General features: G+C 37.5%; 2 protein-coding genes across 2 annotated transcripts in view; one reads left to right on the top strand and one right to left on the bottom strand.

The window, feature by feature from the left end:
- The window catches only part of LOC111408062 (branched-chain-amino-acid aminotransferase-like protein 1), a 46,326-nt gene that overhangs the window by 23,724 nt on the left and 5,605 nt on the right, over positions 1–16,997 (top strand). Inside the window, exons 12-13 of the mRNA XM_023037827.1 lie at positions 4,146–4,197; positions 5,683–5,768. Of these exons, the coding sequence (XP_022893595.1) occupies positions 4,146–4,197; positions 5,683–5,768 (138 nt within the window). The remainder of the gene's footprint in view (positions 1–4,145; positions 4,198–5,682; positions 5,769–16,997) is intronic.
- On the bottom strand, positions 5,775–16,983 carry LOC111408063 (uncharacterized mitochondrial protein AtMg00810-like). The gene has a single exon (XM_023037829.1). The coding sequence runs from the start codon at positions 7,665–7,667 to the stop codon at positions 6,663–6,665; it is 1,005 nt and encodes a 334-aa protein (XP_022893597.1). The 5' UTR covers positions 7,668–16,983; the 3' UTR covers positions 5,775–6,662.

The raw sequence follows: 16,997 nt of genomic DNA, 5'->3' as shown, positions 1-16,997 counted from the left end.
ATAATTCTAGTAACAAATATATTGGTGAAAGAACGTCCCAAATTTCCAACTGCAGTGATAGAAAGAGTATTCCCATTGGCTATTTGAATATGTTGGTCACCCTTATACTTATGAACATCAGAAAGACCTTCTATATTGCCAGTCATATGATTTGAGGCTACGGAATCAACCAACTAAGGAGAGGTAAGTAGATTTTTCTCACCTTAAAGACCGAGAGCAGTGAAAGCAGAAACAATCATTTGTTGGATCATCTCAGGTGTAAAAGTAGAGGAGGAACTAGTTGGAGATGTAGCAGTTGAATTAGGCTGGACAGTAGTGTAAAAAGCTCTTCCTTGTCTATTCTGAGGCCACAGTCGGCTGTCTTTGATGAAATGCCTTCCTTTTTGCAGTAACTACAAAATTTCTTGCTGCAATTTTTTGCAAAATGCCCAAGCTCCTTGCAGCTGTAGCACTGTATCCGTGACTTGGATTTTCCTTTCCCTTGAGCAACATATGCCACATTAACCATCTCGGTAGTTACTGTTTCTTGAGTTATGCCAAGTTGTGTTGCAAGACGCTGTTCCTCGCGTAATAATTCTCCAAAGTATACATCTATAGAAAGAACAGGGGTACGGTTTAGTAAACCAGCCCGCACAGTTTCAAATTTTGGTCTCAGCTTCATCAGAAATTGATCTCTTTTACTTTTGGCCTAGACGGCCCGTAGCGCTGCTAAAGCTTCCTTAGGAACTTTAGAATGAACTATCTTATAATAGTTACTGCTTAAATTAAGGAACCCAGCATAGAATTGGTCAATCGAAAGATTAGCCTATTTATAGTTCACAGTTTCTAAGTTAAATTGAAACTTCCTCACACTGTTGTCCTGATAGTGGAGACGCTTGAGATGATCTCACATTTCTTTAGCAGTAGTAAAGGATCGGAGATTGTTGATCGTATTGGGTTCAATAGAACTCAATAACCAGGAAGCGATCTTGGCATCCTTACTTTCCCATGAACTAAGTTCTTTTGAGTCCCTTGGAGCTGTAGAAGACTCATCTAAATGATCCCATAATTCTTTTCTTTACACAAACAATCGAAATAGAAATTCCTTACTCAAATAATTTTTCCATTGAAACGAATAATAGAGTTTTCTCTCGACATGATTGAGCAAAACAAAAAAATTTACCAAGTCAAATCTGATAAATTAGCAAGCCCAATCCAAACTTATGTGATTCCAGTCCAATACTAATTAAATCCTAATCCCAAAACCCAATATGAAATTGGCCCAACACAAATAATGGCCCAACAGAGTTTAAAAATTGAAAAAAAAGGAAAAATGTAAGATCCAAAATCCAAACCCATGATACTTGCTGAAGTAAATCCGTCTGCCAGGGTACTCCGATCAACAGAGACGAACTGGGTTTCTCAACCAACGCCAAAAGTAGATTTCCAACTAAAAATTGTGACTCTATAAAACGCCCAAGAGCAGTGGCCTCCGACAGAGAAGACCGCACGAAGAAAGCAACGAGTTCACACTCACTGCACCAAAAATTGACCAAAAGAGAGCCACAGAGGGCTCCGACAACCCAGAAGCCTCCGTTGACGACTGGCTGCATTTTGTTTTCCAGAATTTGCTGACAAAATCCCTAATGAGTATTCTGACAGCCCAAAATTAGGATATTTTCTCAATGGAGGCAAACCAAGAGAGTACTTGAAGAAGGAATCTAAGAGGGCTCTGATACCATGTCAAAATGGTTTCAATTGCCCTTCATGGAAGGATTTCATTTCCGATATAAAGGAGGAGAATAACCCAGTACGTGGCTAATTTACAGGTAATTAAGAATCAATTTGTCTACATAAATATGGTAACAACTAATAGCGTGTAAATTAATTAGAAATACACAGATTTTGGCCAATAATCACTATATCTGTTTGACAAGCTCTAGCCACTAGATTAAATGGTATGAGGTAGGAGGAGGGTGAATCCCTTAAGCTTTGCACGATTTATTACTGATTTGCTCGCTTGTGAAATTATATCTGATGAGAATGCTAAGGATGCCTTATGGAGCGGTTTGCTAATGGAGATTCCCTTCTAGCGGGATGTTCATAACAAAAACCCCAACTCTTACCACCAACTAGTGAGCTTGATACAAAACAAGATTCAGACGCATGATACCATAGAGAATCGAAGAAAGGTAAAGCAGCGGCAAGGCCTCAAAGGAAAGGCTTTAACACACGCATTAAAACTGTTGAAGCATTAGTACCCGTGCCTCACTGACTACGACGGAAAATCATATATCATACTGTAATGCATTGGTAGTAAGGCCTATATTAACTCGTAATGGCCTAAGCTACATGTTGTGGACAGCGGTAGCTCTGTAAAAAAATATTATTTTGAAGTGCCTTTAATCAAATGTAGGTGTATTACCTATGGATACCAATAGAAATAGGTGAGGAGCCAACTGTAGTCTATGGGTATATGGACTTCTTGATTATGGACAACAAGTCAGCATACAATGACATCCTTGAAAGGCCCGCCCTAAAAAATTTAAAGGCAATAACCTCAATCTATCACTTGTGCCAGAAATTCGAAACTCTTAAACAGATAGCCATTATCAAAGATAATCAGATAGAGACGCGTGAGTGTTACCTCAGTGCCTTAAGAAAGTAGCCTCAAAAGCTCTTGTAATCAATACTGCCTAGACAATCGAAGGAAACATGTTCAAAAAACCTCGTTTAGGAAAGCATCCGCTGTTGTGAAGGGTGGGTTGCATATCCTACCTGAAATAAGGTTGAACAGTTTTGCGAGCAGAAAGTTGAAGAAAGCCTCTCCTCGCTTACTGTAAAGTTCTAACTAATGGTGTAGTCAATTTTGCTAATAATTCTTTGATTTGGAATGGGTAAGCTAACGGAGTTCCCAAGTAGTTTCAGGAGATGTATCATCATCAGAGAAATAAGGTGTGGACTCATCGAAGGTGACATTTGCACATACAAAGTAGCATTGCAAAGAAGGATTGTAGAAAGATACCCCCTTCTATATTTGGTAGTAACCAAAGAAAATACATTTCATAGAGTGAGTCAAGTTTGTCATGACCAAGACTAAAGTGATGAGCATGACAAACATATCCAAAAACCTTGATGGGTAATGAGTATTATGGAGAGGAGGAAAACAAGAGGAAGAACGGAGATGCACCTTCCAAAATAGATGATGACATGCAATTAACGATATAGCATACAATAAGAACATCACTCCAAAAATGTTTAGGGACACGCATATGATAAAGAGGAGCACAGACAATTTCTAATAAATAATGATTTTTACGTTCGTCAACTCTTTTTTGTTGTGGAGTATATGCTCAAGATGTTTGATGAATAATGCCTTTGAAAGAGAGAGAGAGAGTGCAAAAGAAGCAGACATATCTTCATTATGAACAATTTTCATTAAGAACGATCGAATCATATGGGAATAATCACCCATAAAAGTGACAAAATATTTAAATTTATTAGAGGAAATATTGATTGGCCCCTATACGTCAGAATTAAGTATCTCAAATAAACTAGAAACACGACTAACGGTTTTTAAAAGAAAAAAACACAGGGTCATGTTTGCTAAGCTAACGAGCTTCACATTCAAGGGAGGACACATCACAAAGATTCTCAACTTGACGTTTTAAAGTGGAAAGCAAATGGCGATCAAGATGACAATGCCATTGCATGGTTGAAATAGAAGATAGGAGAGCTTAAGGAGGACAGGATGGTAAAATATCCATGTAATGCAAGCCACCATGTTCTGAAATAGGTTTGGTATAAACGTCGGAGAGAAGAAGATAATCGTATTCCTCTCATCTACTTCCATTGTATAGAAAAAATCAAGATTACACATATAGAAACTTAGGACAAGTATGGAAACACAATAAGCCCAATTGCACTATTGCCTAATCTATGTTATTCTTGATTGATTTATTTTCCTTAACATAGGTAATGCCATTTAAAAAATAAAAAAATAAAAAAATTGAATAATGTCATGGATAAGAAAATTTTATTACTCAAATAGCTTTAGCTTTGGGTGGTCCAAATTTGAATGGCTCTTCAATAATTCTTTTCTTTTTTCCTAAAAGCTGGAACTTACACATGAATCTAATGACTTGTGCAATTATCTGGTTTACCAGGTAACTTCTGGAATGAATCCATCACTCAACCTCTATGGATGTACCTTAATTGGTAAGATAGTCTTTATTTTAGTACTATAACGGCATGATCTTGATTTGATATCTGCGTCTCACCATATAATCATTTACACATAACTTTAGAAGCAAACTTACCTTGAGGAAAATTTATGCTGTCCGTCCCCTTCTTCCTTAATGGTCATGGATGGGATTCTTTTATCTAATGTTGGAAAATATTCCAGTTAAGTGAACATTTTGCCCAATGTAATGTTGAAATACATGTATGATTGCTCGTTTTCTGCCTTTGTCTGTCATTTTTCTTTATTGTCCCTCTTAAAAATTTCCTTTTCATGACAAAAATCTAAGTTGGTCTCAAGCTAATAAGAGACATTGCTAAATTGAACGATGTAATTTAGAATGCTAACAATCTTTCTTCAGTGGGAAAGAAGAACTACATTGGACATGGTATCTTTTTGTTAAAAAAATTGTGAAATATTCATTTTCCAAGTGATTAACTTCCAATATCTGGTGATGGGTGACAAGTATTTGGAATTAAATTCTATTATTAAGTGACGCCTGGTTTTATTTAAGAAACACTTGCAAATGTGAAGAAGGCTACTTGGAAGTGTATGTACAATATTGAAACTCAATTTTTTGTTTACATTGAAATTACGTAATCACTTTCCTAATTTTCCTTATTGCATATATTTCAAGATCCATCAGCGTTGTCAGGTGGTTCTCACCTCATTAAATGACAAAACATTATAGTTATGCATTTGTACCACTAGACTCAGAAAAATACACAGCAGACTTCAGCTTATTTCTACTATTTCTGCGAATCACGTTTCATTTACTGGTACTAAGTGAGAGCTTATATATATTTGACAGTATAAGAACAAAATAGATTTGACAACTTGACACTTTCAATTCTGAGATGACTTTTCAGTGCTTTCTCGAAACGCCTAAAATATGCATAGAAGATCCTAAATTTAACTTTCCTCATCATCAATTTGTATGAGCTCTAATTCCAAAAATAAGTATCTTCTCTCGAGTTGGCATATTTACCGATTAAACCTGACAATGACCCATTACTGATCACATAGAAGTGGTGGTTTGACAAAGAAGCATCTGATTGGTGGTTTGATCATGATTTCAACACAACATCCAACATTTGACAATCTTTTCCTTCTATTTTTCGACTTATCACAAGTTAGAATACTATCACAGGATGTTTCTCAAGCAAAAGATTCACTGTCAAGGTGCTGGCTTCTTCCACTGATTTCAATAATAGCAGTGGAGTTTTGAGAATAGTTTTTTTTCTCCTGCCAAAAAATAATATTTTGAAAATTCTCCAATACAATTTCATGCTTGATTCTTGTGCAAGAGTAGAACTATGATGCTCTTCTGCTCCATTCCTTTAACTTTTTGGCAAAAATTAAGCTTGTTTACTGTAAACTACATGCCATCTGTAGCATTAGTTTGATACAACTACCTTAAATAACTTGGATAGCTTAAAATGTTTTCCTTTTGTACATTGTAGTTCTTGCAGAATGGAAGCCACCAGTCTATGACAATGCAAGAGGTATAACTTTGGTGACAGCAACTACACGTCGTAATTCACCAAATGTAAGATCCTTATGTTCTATGTTATCTGAAATATATCTCTCTATTCTGACCTAAGGCTAGTAATCCAATTAATGTGGTCCATGTCTCTGACAAGAAACAAAGTGCTTGAAGTCTCCTGGCATCATTGTGATAGTTAAACTAGGCAATGGACTTGTTTGTATCATAAAATTAAAAAATAAACTTGTCAGTGATTTGAACTTGATGAAATAGTGAATACAGGGCATTGGAGTACCTTCTTATTTTCAGTATATAAGTATTAAAATAACAGAAACTTTAGAAGATCTAGAACTTAGCAAGGATCATGCATATAATTTATGTTTCATCTCTTGCTTTTGTTTGAATTGTAAATTTCTTTTGTTTTCCTTTACTTACTTTGGGTTTTTATATCGGGATTCCCACATTCTCTTAAATAATTGAAATTGACTCTAAGAGGTTATGTTCATTTTTGTTGACATCTGATTAATGTTCTCGGAGGCGTAAAGAGAAATTGCTCAAACCAAAGCAGGAAGTTGATAAAAGTTCTCATAATATTCTTATATAGGGAGTAGAAATAATAATGAAATGAACTTGGCTGGTATACTCAGACTTCTAGATATGAATAGACTCCAGTGGAACTAAAACTGTGCTTTTTCGTATTGACGCTGATAGAACTGCCAGCCCTGATGGCTTTTCATCTTTATTCTACCAGCATTATTGGAAGATTATTGAAGAGTAAAACTTCTTTTTTATTCTCAATGAATATTACAAAACCAATACGACCTATTTATATTACAAAGTATGGAATAAAAAAAGGAGACTCCAATTTGTTAAATAAGAAAATAAATCACCTAACTCATAATCCTATAACAATCCTATCAATCATAATATTCACAGTGTCTTTTCATAATTGGTTTTCTACACTCTCCCCCAAGTTGAACCATAGATGTTAATCAAGTTCAACTTGCAGCTGAAGGTATCAAAAACTTGTTTTGGTAGTCCTTTAGTGAAGATATCCGCAGTTTGCTCCTTTGTAGGGACATATGTCATACAGATAATTTCATCTTCCACTTTCTCTTTGATAAAATGTCTGTCCACTTCGACATGTTTAGCTCTATCATGTTGTACTGGATTGAGAGAAATGTTGATGGCTGCTTTGTTATCACAATAGAGTTTGATTGGAAGCTCCACCTTGACGTTTAGTTCTTCTAAGAGTTTCTTTATCCATAGTCCTTCATATATTCCTTGTGCGACAGTTCTAAATTCAGCTTCAGTACTACTTCTCGCCACTACTTTCTGTTTCTTACTCCAAGTCACCAAATTTCCCCAGACAAAAGTACAGTAGCTAGTAGTAGATCTGTCTTCCGTTGATCCAGCCCAATCTGCGTCTTTGAATATCTCTACTCCCCTTCTGTTATTTTTTTCAAAGAACAGTCCTTTCCCGGGATTACCTTTCAGACATCTCAATATTTTGTACACAGCCTCCAAGTCGGCTTCTTTAGGAGAGTGCATATGTTGACTTACCATGCTGACTGCGAAGGTGATGTCAGGTCTAGTGTGTGATAGGTAGATCAACTTCCCAACAAGTCTTTGGTATCTGTCTATTTCCATTGAGTTACCAAGGTCCTTTGTTATTTTTCCAGCCTCAATAGGTGTGTCACTTGGTTTGCATCCTAGCATCCCAATTTCAGTTAATAGATCGAGAATATATTTTCTTTGAGAAACACTAATACCCTTTTTTGATTGTGCAATCTCCATTCCTAAGAAGTATCGCATCTGTCCTAGGTCCTTTACTTCAAATTCGGTGGCTAAGCATTTCTTTAGTTTCTCCATTTTAGCTGTGTTGTCCCCAGTTAAGATGATATCATCAACATATACAATTAGAATTGTTTTTGCCCCATCTTTAGACTGTTTGAAGAACATGGTATGATCTAATTGCTCTTGCTGATAACCTTGATTTTTTAATACTTTCACAAATCAATCGAACCAAGCTCTTGGTGATTGTTTGAGACCATATAGGGATTTCTTGAGTCTACACACTTGTTTTTCTTCATTTCCTCTGTTGAACCCTGGTGGTATTGTCATGAACACTTCTTCTTCTAGCTCTCCATTCAGGAATGCATTCTTGATGTCCAGCTGTTGAAGTGGCCAATCTAAATTAACAGCTAATGACAACAGAACTCTGACTGTATTTAGTTTTGCTACTGGTGCAAATGTTTCTGTGTAGTCGATGCCATAAGTTTGAGTATATCCTTTAGCGACCAGACGAGCTTTGTAGCGCTCTATAGTCCCATCCGCTTTGTATTTCACATTAAACACCCATTTGCATCCCACAGTTTTCTTTCCTTTCGGTAAGTTTACCATTTCCCATGTTCCATTCTTCTTTAAAGCTCTCATTTCCTCCATTACCGCTTCTCTCCATTTGGGTGATTCCAGGGCCTCATGAATATTTTTTGGGATTTCTGTTTCATCTAGGTTAGCTGTAAAAACACGAAATCCTGTAGATAGAGTTTTATAAGACATGAATTTTGAAATAGGATGGAGAGTACATGACCGAGTTTGTTTCCTGAGAGCAATAGGTAAATCGTCTGGAGATTCATTGGAGGGGTTCTCATTAGGTCCTATCATCGGTTCCGACTCTCTTGGTGCCTCAGGTGTGAGATTTTCCTTGTACTTCAATTTAGGCTTCCTTGAGTAAACTAGTATCTCCTTGTCATTTTGTTTTCCAACATCTCCCCCTCAGTTCAAGTTGCCTTCTGTATATGGCACATTAGAAGATGTGGTATGTGTTGGTTCAGAAGGGAAAATGTCAAAGTTTAAGAATTCCCGATCTTCATTTTGATTCTCCCCCTGAAGAGAAGGATTTTGGAAGTAGGGTGTTCTTTGGAAGAAGGTGATATCTAGACTGACAAACACCCTTTTTGTGGATGGGTCATAGCATTTATAGCCCTTTTGAGTGGGTGAGTAGCCAATGAACACACATTTGATTGCACGTGGTTCAAATTTGTTTCGATGATGGGAGTGAATATGTACGAAGGCAGTACTCCCAAACACTCTTAGGGTTAGGTTTGAACTGAGGTGAGAAGTAGGATAGTACTTTTGAAATTTTTGTATAGGTGAGTTGAAAGAGAGTACGACTAGGCATTCGATTGATGAGATATGCGGATGTTAGAATGGCATCTCCCCAGAATGTTTTTGGCATGTTTGTAGTGAACATTAAAGTACGAGCAACTTCAAGTAGGTGTCTGTTTTTTCGTTTAGCAATCACATTTTGTTGGGGAGTGTTGACACATGAGCTTTGATAGACTATTTCGTGTTTTTTTAGGTAGTCTTGCAAAGTGGTATTGAAATATTCTGTACCATTGTCAGTGCGTAAAATTTGAAGTTGTGTTTGAAATTGAGTTTGAATCATAGAGTGGAAATTTATGAATACTGTGCGAACATCAGATTTTTCTTTTAGTAGATAGACCCTACATAATCGAGTGTGGTCATCGATGAATGTGACAAACCACTTTGTGTGTGTACGATTGGGATCACGAGAAGGTCCTCATAAGTCACTGTGAATTATGGTAAATGGCTTAGATGATTTGTATGTGGAATTTGGAAAATTTGTTCGTTGATGCTTTGCAAATTCACAACTTTCACATTGAAGTTCAAATGATGTTTTATTCAAGAAAAGAGAAGGAAGTACATGCTTCAAGTATTGTAGACTAGGATGACCCATTCTATAGTGCCATAACAGAATTTCACTATCCCTAGAAACAGACGTTGAATTACAACTTGAAAATTGACCTAGCTTACTCATATCAGCTTCTTAGAAGTAGTAAAGTCCTTCACACTCTTTAGCATTGCCAATCGTGTTCCTCGATGAAAGGTCCTGAAAGACACAATATGATGGGAAAAATTTAGCTGAGCAATTGGAATTTTTTGTAAGTTGACTAACAGATAATAAGTTACAGGACAAATTTGGGACATGAAGGACTGATTCTAGTGTTAAAGATTAAGAGATTTTAATACTCCCTTTTCCTGCAACCGATGAGAGTGAGTCATTTGCAATTTTTACTTCAATGTTTCCAGCACAGGTGGAGTATGAAGAAAATAAGTGATATGAGTCCGTCATATGATCGGACGCACCCAAATCGATAATCCAAGGGTTTTTGTGTCGTGAAGTATTTAAGGCTTTCAAAAAGTTACCTTTGTGAGCTAAAGAACTAGATGAACCTTTTGAGGAAGACTGATTGGATGTCTGGAGACTCGAAAAAATTTGGTAGAGTTGTTCCGATTGTTCTGAATTAAATGTCCCGCTTGGAGTGGGATTAATGTTTGTCTCGGCTTGGTATCCTCGGCCCCTTGTGTTTTGGTTTGGTTTCTAGTCCACTGGTTTCCCGTGAATATCCCAACAAGTGTCTTTTTTGTGCCCCGGTTTGCGACAATGTTCACACCATGGCCATCCTCGTTGCTGTTTTTGGTTGGGTCGCCCGGCTATCCCTTTAGATGACAAGCCTAATGCTCCTTGTCCATTCTTAATTGCTGGTCCAAAATTTGTTTCATTTTCTGGCCCACCTTTTATTTCATTTCCAAGCCCAAAGAATGCTGCCCAGTTCTATTTAATCCTCCTGTTGTCGGGCCCAGATTAGCCGGCCCATTATCTTTCAAATATGGTAGCCCAAAATGTGATTTTAAGGCCGATCTTTCATTATTGTGTCCAGAAATTTCAGAATTTTCCTTCATCATGACCTGCCGACGTGATTCTTCTCGCCGGACTTCTGCGAACACCTCGCGAGTGGAGGGTAGTGATCGCCGACCTAGAACCCTTCCTCTGACGTCGTCAAGTTCTCGATTCAGCCCTGCTAGGAACTCAAACACTCTTTCGTTCTCGACCTTTTTCTTGTACCTTGCACTGTCATTTGAACACTCCCATTCTTCCTCCAAGCTAAGGTCGAGTTCCTGCCATAGGGATACCATCTCCATGTAGTATTCAGTAACATCCCTCGACCCTTGCTTAGTTTGCCACAAACGGGTTTTAAGTTCGAAGATCTGTGATGCGTCTTCGGCATCGGAGTATGTTTCCTTCACGGCATCCCACACGTCTTTGGCCGTTGGAAGGAACAGGTAAGTCTTCCCTATAGAAGGCTTCATGGAATTTACGAGCTATGCTATCACCATTGAATTCTCGGATTTCCACTTCTGCAGACTCACAGTATCGGTTGGTCTTTTTGTATCACTGGTAAGATAGCCTAATCTCCCTTTCCCGTCGATGACCAATTTTATAGATTGAGCCCATTCTCGAAAATTTCTCCCGTTTAGTTTTTCTACTGTGAGTTGGAATGAGGAATTTTCGAGATTATTGGATCCAATGGAAGGGTTGGCCTCTGTTTCAAGACGAGAAGTTTCAGAGGTCATTGATTCTTGGCTGTTGATGGGAAATTCAGCCATTGGTGTGCTAGGTTAGGACGACCTAGGCTCTGATACCATGAAGAATAAAACTTCTTTTTTATTCTCAATGAATATTACAAAACCAATATGACCTATTTATATTACAAAGTATGGAATAAAAAAGGAAGACTCCAATTTGTTAAATAAGGAAATAAATCACCTAACTAATAATTCTATAACAATCCTATCAATCATAATATTCACAGTGTCTCTCCATAATTGGTTTTCTACAATTATCCTAGACAATGTATTTTGGGCCATTTTGGACTTCTTTGCTAGGGCCACCTGCAAAGGGATTTTACTACTACTACTTTTGTTTTCCTCATGAAAAGGAAAGGGGTCTACAAATGGGCTGATTGCAGATCAATTAGTTTATGCACGGTGTTTAACAAGTTTATCTCCAAGTTTTATACAATTGGCTGAGTACTATACTGCCTCGTATTATCTCTCAATAGAGTGGCTCATTTTTGGCCTCCTGATTGTAGACAATGTTTTATTGGCCAAGGAGCTTCTCCACACCTTGGGCATCAAAGTTAGAGGAGGTAATACTGTGTTGAAGTTTGATATGGCTAAAGTATATGATCACATGGATTGGAGTTTCCTTTATTCCATTCCTAATGGATTTGGATTTGATCAGCTTTGGATTTATAAGATCAGGAGATGCATATCTGATTTTTGATTCTCAATACTCCTAAATGGTCGTCCCTATGGTTCATTTTCCTTTTCTCCAGGCCTTCAATAGGGGGATCCAATCTTCTTCTATCTTCATCATTGCGGCTGACTACTTTTCTCATCTTCTCATGTAGCAATTTAGACTTACCCTGTTATTGACTATGGGCACGGTGGTCATACTCTAATCTCTCAGCTCTCTTTTGTTGATGACATGATTATATTCGCCAATAGACAATCTGGAGTCTTCTTGATTGCTTGGTCCATTACGAGGGCGAATTTGGTCAGTTGGTGAACTGAGAAAAGACTAGTCTTATTTTGCCTCGGAAGGCTTCCATTAAACGGATCAAGAGATTGGAACGCCTGATTGTCTTTAAACACAAGCAGTAGCCTTTTACGTATCTTGTGGTCCCGCTTTATAGGGGGCTAAATAAATTTTCTTATATGATGAATTCATTTAGAAGGTCAGGAACGGGATATTTGGATAGGTCCTTCGTTTAATATTTTTGGGCGATTGGATTACTCTTTTGAAATCTATTATTTACTTTGTACCTCTTAATCTTCTTTAGATCATATAGCCTCCTAAGGCAGTACTGAAGATTCCAGAAAGAATTTTTTTACGATTCTTGTGAGACTCTAAAGATCAGGTGCATCGTCTTCATTGGAGGAGATGGAAGGGATCTTTTCATCCCTACTGATGACGGCGGTCTCAATTTCAGGAGATTGTATAGTATTGTGGACACTTTTTACGTGAAGCTCTGCTGGCTCTTCCGTTCCCAGAGATCTCTGTAGGCTCATTTCTTACTAGGCAAATACTGCATGAGCACTTATCTCATGCTTGCTTCAACCCCATTTAATGTTTAACCTAGCCGGAGAAGGTTGAAGCTTGTAGGCTCTAAGGCTGAGAAATTTATAGATATATGTAAGGAAACCCTAACTGTACGAAAGGAAAATTAATCCTTAATTTTATGATATTTGTTTATACAAGTAAACCTGTTAGCTATAAGTAACTCTAAATCATACTTCTATACCCCCCTCAAGTTGACGTTTGCGTGTCTATGAGCATTAATTTGTGGATGAGAAAATTATGACGGAGGTGAGTTAGAGATTTGGTGAAGATATCTCTAGCTTGTTGACTAATGGAAACATGGGAAGAGTGATGACCTTGGAATTATAAGCGTCCTAGATATAATGACAGTCCACCTTGATGTGTTTGGTGTGTTCATGTTGCACATGATTACCCACAATTTGAAAGCATTAGTGTTGTCACCATGGAGAGAAGTGTAAGGTGTGATTGAGAAAAACCAAGTTATCCAAGAAGACCATGTAGCCACACAACCTCAAAACATGCTAGCGGACAGAACTCGGTATTCAGCTTCGGTGGAGGATTTAAAAACACAAAAAGCATCACCAAGAAAGATACACCACCTAATAGTGAATTGACGAGAATCAAGACACTCAATCCAAAGTCAGCATCACTATAAGCAGTTAGCTCAGGAGACATCTCTTGAGAAAAAGGATATATTACGATGAGTCCCAGTAATGTAGCGAATAATGCGATGGACAGCTACCAAGTGAAGATGACGAGGGACGTCCATAACTTTGCTGACAATGTGAACTGCAAAGGAAATATTCGGACGCTTACACGGAGATAGATGAGACTACCAACCAACTTTGGATATAGAATAGGGTCTGGAAGAATATTACCTTCGTCGATATTTAACATTAAGCTCCAATGGAGTATCAATTGATGAGGCTTCAGATAAATCAGCCAAACTAATCATGTCTTGGATATACTTGTGTTGATTTAAGAAGATATCATGCCGTACAATATGAACTTCTAAGTTAAGGAAATAAGTGAAATCACCAAGGTCTTTCATATCAAAAACCAAGTAAAGGTGGTGTTGTAGCTTTTGAATAATGGAGTGATCAGATCCAGAGATAATAATATCATTCACATATACTAATTGAAAAATGATGCTAGTAGTACACTTGTGAAAGAACACTGATGTGTCATACTAACTTTAACTAAAGGAGAAATTGAAAAGAGTGTGGCGGAACTTGCCAAACTGTGCTCGAGGAAAGAGGCATACCAGATGGAAGTTTACTATAAATATCTTCTTTAAGGTCACCATATTAAAAAGCATCATTTACTTCCATTTGATGTAAAGACCAAGATTGGGAAGCGACAAGCTATAACAAGAGGCGAACGATGGTCATTTTAGCTACGGGAGCAATTGTCACATCATAGTCGATTTCATACTCTTGATGATTTTTGAAGGCAACTAATCGAGCCTTATAGCGCTCAAGAGAACTATCAGAACGAAGTTTGAGTGAATATGCCCATTTACACAGTTGGAGGATATGGCACAATATCCTAAGTTTGGTTGGGTTCAAAAGCCTCAAGTTCTGCATTCATTGCCAGTTATCAACACTTATGTTCCATAGCTTGTCTATAGGAGGGAGGACTAGAAATTGAGTTAAGGGTAGCAGATATAGAGCTATGGAAAAAAAAATCATAATTATCTGGAGTGCGACGAAGGGTGATGGAAGGCGGAAGACCATTTGGTGAAGGATCTGATGTCGTTGGTGGAGGATTAGGGGGCTTGAGGAGACAGTCGACTAAGAAAGAAGCTCGGGAGAAGTGATCAGTGTAGCATGCCTGTGAATGTAAACTAGAACTGGTTTGTACCGAGAGAATTTTGTAAAGAAATCAAGACAGGGAACACGGGGAAAACAACAATTTCTGAAGTGAAAAAAGATAGTTTATCAAATAAAACTACATTATGAGAAATCTTAATGTGATGTGTTTTAGGATCGTATTAGACATAATCTTTTTGAGTCCCACCATATCCCAAAAACACCCACCGGATAGATTGAGGTGTTAGTTTTGTTCTTTCATGTGGTGGTAAATGAACAACAAACATAGCCAAAGGGACGGAGATAAGAATACTTAGGATGATGATCAAAGAGCTAATAAAATGGAGATACATTATCAAGAGCAGGAGAAGGCAATCGATTTATGATATGAACAACGGTGGACAATGCTTCACAAAAAAATGAGGATGAACAGACGACTCAATCAGAAAAGCTCTAACCATGTCCAAAAGGTGACAATTCTTGCGTTCTACCATTTTGTTGAATGGTAGATGGACAAGATTGCTGAAAAATAATGCCTTTGCACTATAAGAAATATTGAAATGCATTAGATTAATATTCGCCTCCTGAATAAGATCGTAAGATCCCGATTGAGGAAAATTGGTTGTCAATGAGAGCAATGAAAACTTGAAAGATAGAGAACCTCTCTTTGCACAGAGAAAATAAACCCATGTGACTATAGTTGTTAGTAGAAGTAACAAAGTATTTGCAATGATTATGAGATACCATAGGTGCAAGACTCCAAACATCACTATGAACAAATTCGAAAATATGCAAAGCATGAGAACCATAAGAAGGGATCAGTAAAACCTTACTCTTAGCAAGTTTACTTGAAACACAATCCAAAGAGATAGATGAAATCGATGCAGAATTTTTATTACCAAGTAAATAAGAGTTTAACAAGTGTTGTAGCACATTAGAAATATCAAAAGTAGTAGAATTACAGACACACAAAAATGAAATAGGCTTAGGTGAAATAAGAAAAAGATGTCTCTCCTTAGGCTCTCTCATGATCGTTGTCCTAGATCATTTTTATGATTTCAGTTACCGATTATATCAAATGAGGGAGTTCGATCTCGGTTCTAGAGATGGAGGTATTTGTGTCAATATGTTCGTAAGGGACACATTCGCACTATCATCCCTCAGTTGATCTTTTGGTTTTATGGCTTGCAAGGAATAATGCATAGCATAATAGTATACACACGGACTCTCGAAAAATAATTGGGGGAGTCTACTGCACGATTGTGCTTCTTCACATAGGTCGCCTATTCTGGCCTATTCATTAGCATGGGTACATGGATACGACCTTTCTCTTTGGCATTTTGTTGACTATTCCTCCCTCAGCACCCCCTATTTTGGTTCTTTGGCATATTCCACTGATCGAATTTTATAAGATCAACACTGACGGACGAATCAAGGATGTTTGCTAGTGGTGGGGACATTATCGGGTATCATTCTGGTCATTGCATTAGAGCTTTCTCATCTTATCGGGATGGCTCCAAGCTGAGATATGACTTATCTTGGCTGGTATTTATTGTCCTCGCCGACTAGGATTATCCGACATTTGGGTGGTGGCAGATTCATCTGTGGCCGTTTACTGCATCATTAGAGGCGGAGGATCATGGGCGACATAGATCATTCTTAGACTGATCATATATTCTCTCTATTGATCATGAACTAAGTTGCTGATTCACTTGCATTTGTAGGATGGGATCTGCAACATTATCAATAATTTGGTCCCCTTGATCTTCCAACACGGACTTCGAGCTCTTGCTCTGATTGATAGATATGCTTTTCCTAACATTAGAGAGCATTAGTTTGATTTTCGTTTGCTCGCTTTGTATGGGAAGTAGTACTTCCGACTTCTTACTTCTCTTCATGTATTGCATCTATTTGCTTTTGGAAGGTTAGGTTTACGCTCCCTTCCCTTTGTACTCATGGACTTTGTTTTTATATACATGGTTGGGAATCCAAACCCCATCAGCATACTTTGGAGGCACCTGATGTTCTACTTAAAAAAAAAAAAATAGTAGAGTGCGCAATATTGATATACGGATATTTTTGTAGTCTCATAGATATCAGAGCTGGTATTTCTTCCATAGTATGACAGTTAAACCTTCTACATACATCCCATGAGTCGAAACTCTTTTTTGACTTAACAATGACATATTTAATACTTAAGTTTTTTCAATAATAGTTGCTGAACCTTGTCTCCAAGATCACACAGTTAGAATGGTGATAAGTTGACTTAACTAATTTTTTCTTGAAGTGTTCCCAACTGAGTTTTGCTTTTACATCAAAATGCAGCCCATGCACCAATTTAAATGAGTGGCGGTGAAACTTAAATGTGATCATTATGTGCTCCAATACCGTCAAACCACTTCATCTAAAAGTTTAAACTCTCAGAGATGGATTTGTATATAAAATTTTGTTTTCTGCATTAATAACGTCAAATCACATTAACTTTTACTTTGAACTTTGTTTGCTTTG

Source organism: Olea europaea, chromosome 13, assembly GCF_002742605.1.
Source record: "Olea europaea var. sylvestris chromosome 13, O_europaea_v1, whole genome shotgun sequence".
Lineage (NCBI taxonomy): Eukaryota > Viridiplantae > Streptophyta > Magnoliopsida > Lamiales > Oleaceae > Olea > Olea europaea.
This window is presented reverse-complemented; position numbering and strand designations above follow the sequence as displayed.

What these genes read in the sequence shown, in the direction of transcription:
- LOC111408063 (XM_023037829.1), bottom strand. Translation starts at nt 7,667, where the DNA reads ATGTTCTTCAAACAGTCTAAAGATGGGGCAAAAACAATTCTAATTGTA.